The 3,201-nt window shown below is 44.8% G+C and overlaps 1 protein-coding gene across 1 annotated transcript in view; it reads right to left on the bottom strand.

The window, feature by feature from the left end:
• LOC107091208 (fatty aldehyde dehydrogenase-like) overlaps window positions 1-1,354 on the bottom strand; it is a 19,412-nt gene extending 18,058 nt beyond the window's left edge. Inside the window, exons 1-3 of the mRNA XM_015384999.1 lie at window positions 1,109-1,354; window positions 698-859; window positions 393-624 (exon numbers count right to left, since the gene is read on the bottom strand). Of these exons, the coding sequence (XP_015240485.1) occupies window positions 393-624; window positions 698-859 (394 nt within the window). The 5' untranslated portion in view covers window positions 1,109-1,354. The remainder of the gene's footprint in view (window positions 1-392; window positions 625-697; window positions 860-1,108) is intronic.
• Window positions 1,355-3,201: the final 1,847 nt, after the last annotated feature.

Here is a 3,201-nt window from a genome sequence, read left to right as displayed (position 1 = left end):
CCAGGATGGAGTCACAGCCAAACAGGAACAGACCAGATGAAGCTACTATGAGAAAAAGCAGAGAGAGCAGAACGTTAGAGATTGAACTAACAGATTCTGCAGAGTGGGAGAATAGAGATAGAATGAAGCAGAATGATGAAAAAGGTAAGGTTAAAAAATAAAGTTCTACAGTTGATTACTCTGTCAACCACTGCTAAACCCTTAAACTGTTTAACTAAAGTAGATGGTGTGTAATGTGAATTGAATCAAGTTATTTTCATTGATCTCAGTAGAAAAATAACCAGACTCATCAACATGCAGATTCTCCTCATTCATTTCTCTATCAGTGCTGAGTCGAGGTTTATTAGCTGAATTCTGACATTCACTCATTAGAGGCTGAAAACAAGGCCTACCTGCTGCTATAGCTCCCACTAGTGGCAGCAGAGTGAGAGACCAGGGATAGTTCCAGGGTCCAATGATCAGAACCACTCCCAGGGGCTCTGGTTTGACGTAGACATCATCCGATAGCGTGAAGATGTTCTTCTCCACGGGCCGAGGAGCTGCCCACTCTGCCAGCCTCGTCACTGAAAGGTGGATCTCTGCCTCCACTAGCAGCATTTCATACAGCTCAGAGGAATACTCGCTCTGGTGGGGAAAGATTTCCAGTTCTGGATGTTAGGAACCAGATATTTCAGTCAAAGATGCACCTGTTGCCCACCTTGCCGAGGTCCTTCTGCAGAGCACGTTTAATGTCCCTCTGTCTCTCCTGGAAGCAGCTCTGCAGCCTCTTCAGCTGCTGGATTCTGAACTCCAGAGGTTTGGTTCTGCCTGTCTGGAAGGAGCGCCTGGCCCGCTGCACAGCCAGCTGTTCCCGGGACATCTGGGTTCGGGCAGGCAAGTCAAGACAAGACTTTCAGCAACAAGACAAGTATAGCACTTGTGAATAACACCCAGCTCATGGATAATGTGCTCATCAGAAACAGTCAATTTAAACAGTTTTAAACTAAGAATAAATAAGTTTATAAAAACCATAGCTGACAGAAACTAATCCCCCCTAATAGTAAAATACATGTGGAGAAACTTAGCATAGCTGCTTAAAAACAATACAGAATAAGCTTCTTTCAGTTACCGTCAATATTCCTGCTCCCTCTGAGCTCCTCTACCTCTCTAACCTGCAGCAGTTTGCTAAAATTAACACAAACAGGAACTGTTGCCTGAAGCTGCCATTAGTCCATGAAACTGTCAACAAAGAAGGAGCCAATCAGCACATTCATCCATTTCTGGTTCCTTATGAATCCTTCAACATTCCTCAGTTGCAACAGTTTCAGTGAAGAACTGAGATTACAGACGCTGTGTCGCTGGAAGTATCCAAGCTGCTGATGCCTGTCTGCAACAAACAAGCTGCACATAAAGAGCTGCAGCCTTTAGAACTTTAAAACAGAAAAACAGATCCACGTCTGTATTCCTCTGGTGCTCTGTGAAAATAAATCAAACAAACTCTGAACCATAAAGCAGGAAGCTTCAAACACTCTGAAAGCAAAGTTTAAAGCAGTGATAATAATCTTGTTCTGAAGCTGGAGGCGTTATCAGGGATGTAACTGTTGATCTGCTTGCAGATATTGAAACAGTCATGAACTCGGGGATCATGGTGGTTTTACTGGTTTCCTTTTGCTAAACAACGTCTCTAATCAACCCAGAAAAATGAAAAACAATCCACTGNATGGTGGTTTTACTGGTTTCCTTTTGCTAAACAACGTCTCTAATCAACCCAGAAAAATGAAAAACAATCCACTGGACTTTGTTTCCAAGTTTGAAGACGTTTCTCTTCCATCCAGGAAGCTTTTTCAATCCAAAATGTCAGAAATAGCGTTTAGTTCCAGGTTTAATCCAGCAGCCCAACAAAGCCTGGTTTTAGTTTAGAAAACATGCAAATAGAAACGGATGAACGGGTCCCCCCCTTTGGAATGGGGTGGAATTGAAAAAGCTTCCTGGATGGGAAGAGAAACGTCTTTTATCTTGGAAACCAAGTCCAGTGGATTGTTTTTAATCTATTTTTTATCACTATGACCTGGATGACTGAGAACCTTCACCAGCAACGTCTCTAATAGCTACGTTTATGAGAGAAACACTCGTTCCTTGTGGCCCTATTTTAGAATATAATCTGCCTGATGGGAGCCTCCACTCCTTCTGTCTCCTCCATGGTATCCTCAGGCGAGGCACTTCATTAGCCTTATCTGATGTCGGGGGTCAAAGGCTACAGTTCTATGGAGCCTCGCTCCGGTCAGTCTACTGTACGGCATCTGTGACTATAGCAGGGGTGGAGAACTCTTGGTGTTCTTGGTGCAACACACCTGGATGAAGTATTTAGATGATTAACAGGACTGCAGAAACTGGCTGTGTTTGATTTCAGAGGCTGCATCCTCCAAGGACTCGGTCTACCTGAACTGAGTCCTTGGAGGTCTGTGAAAATAAGGAGGCCGTGGATTGGCTGTGGATTCAAACAGGTCCAGCCTTCTCCGGCTTTGTTTTTCTCAGCTAAAGCTTCACAGTTGCGTCTCCAGTCCAGTCTGTAGTACAGATGAACTCTGAGGTCTTATTACTCCACCCCCTCTTCTTCTGCCATGATGCTAAGAGGGATGAACCACAGAAGGACTCAGCATCTATGCGCTCTAGAGAATCAGAGTTGGTTGTTGGCCGCCACGTCATCACCAGCTTTCATTCATCCACGCCACTGAGCTACTGTTTCACATCCTGTCCAGCAGGTGGCAGTAGTGCTCCTTTAAGGTGAATGCCAGCTGGTTGAGTTTTCCAAGGACTTGGTCTACCTGGACCGGGTCCCTCCAGGTCTGTGAAAATAAGGAGACTGGAAGAGTTTAGGCTGTGGATTCAAACAGGTCCAGCCTTCTCCGGCTGTTATGGTCTGTACGCTCTGTCGCCTAGCAACCATTACAGTTGACACCAAAAGCAGGCAAAGAATGGCTGCTGATCTTCTCACTACTGTTCTGGGTGCTAATAACATTTCTGACCGTCTTCATACTGTTGTAGTATCAGATATCAGATTTATTGTCTCCAAACTGCAGAAATATTGGAATCTCTGTAATGATCTTGGCACTGATGCTGGGCTGATCACTCATACACCTGCTCAGCTCCACCCTTTCTGCATCATCTCACCAGCTTCACCAGTTTCCCTCATCATATAACCATCAAACCAGTCGTCAGGGC

This window comes from Cyprinodon variegatus, unplaced genomic scaffold (genome assembly GCF_000732505.1).
Source record: "Cyprinodon variegatus isolate N-32 unplaced genomic scaffold, C_variegatus-1.0 Scaffold329, whole genome shotgun sequence".
NCBI classification, from domain to species: domain Eukaryota; kingdom Metazoa; phylum Chordata; class Actinopteri; order Cyprinodontiformes; family Cyprinodontidae; genus Cyprinodon; species Cyprinodon variegatus.
This window is presented reverse-complemented; position numbering and strand designations above follow the sequence as displayed.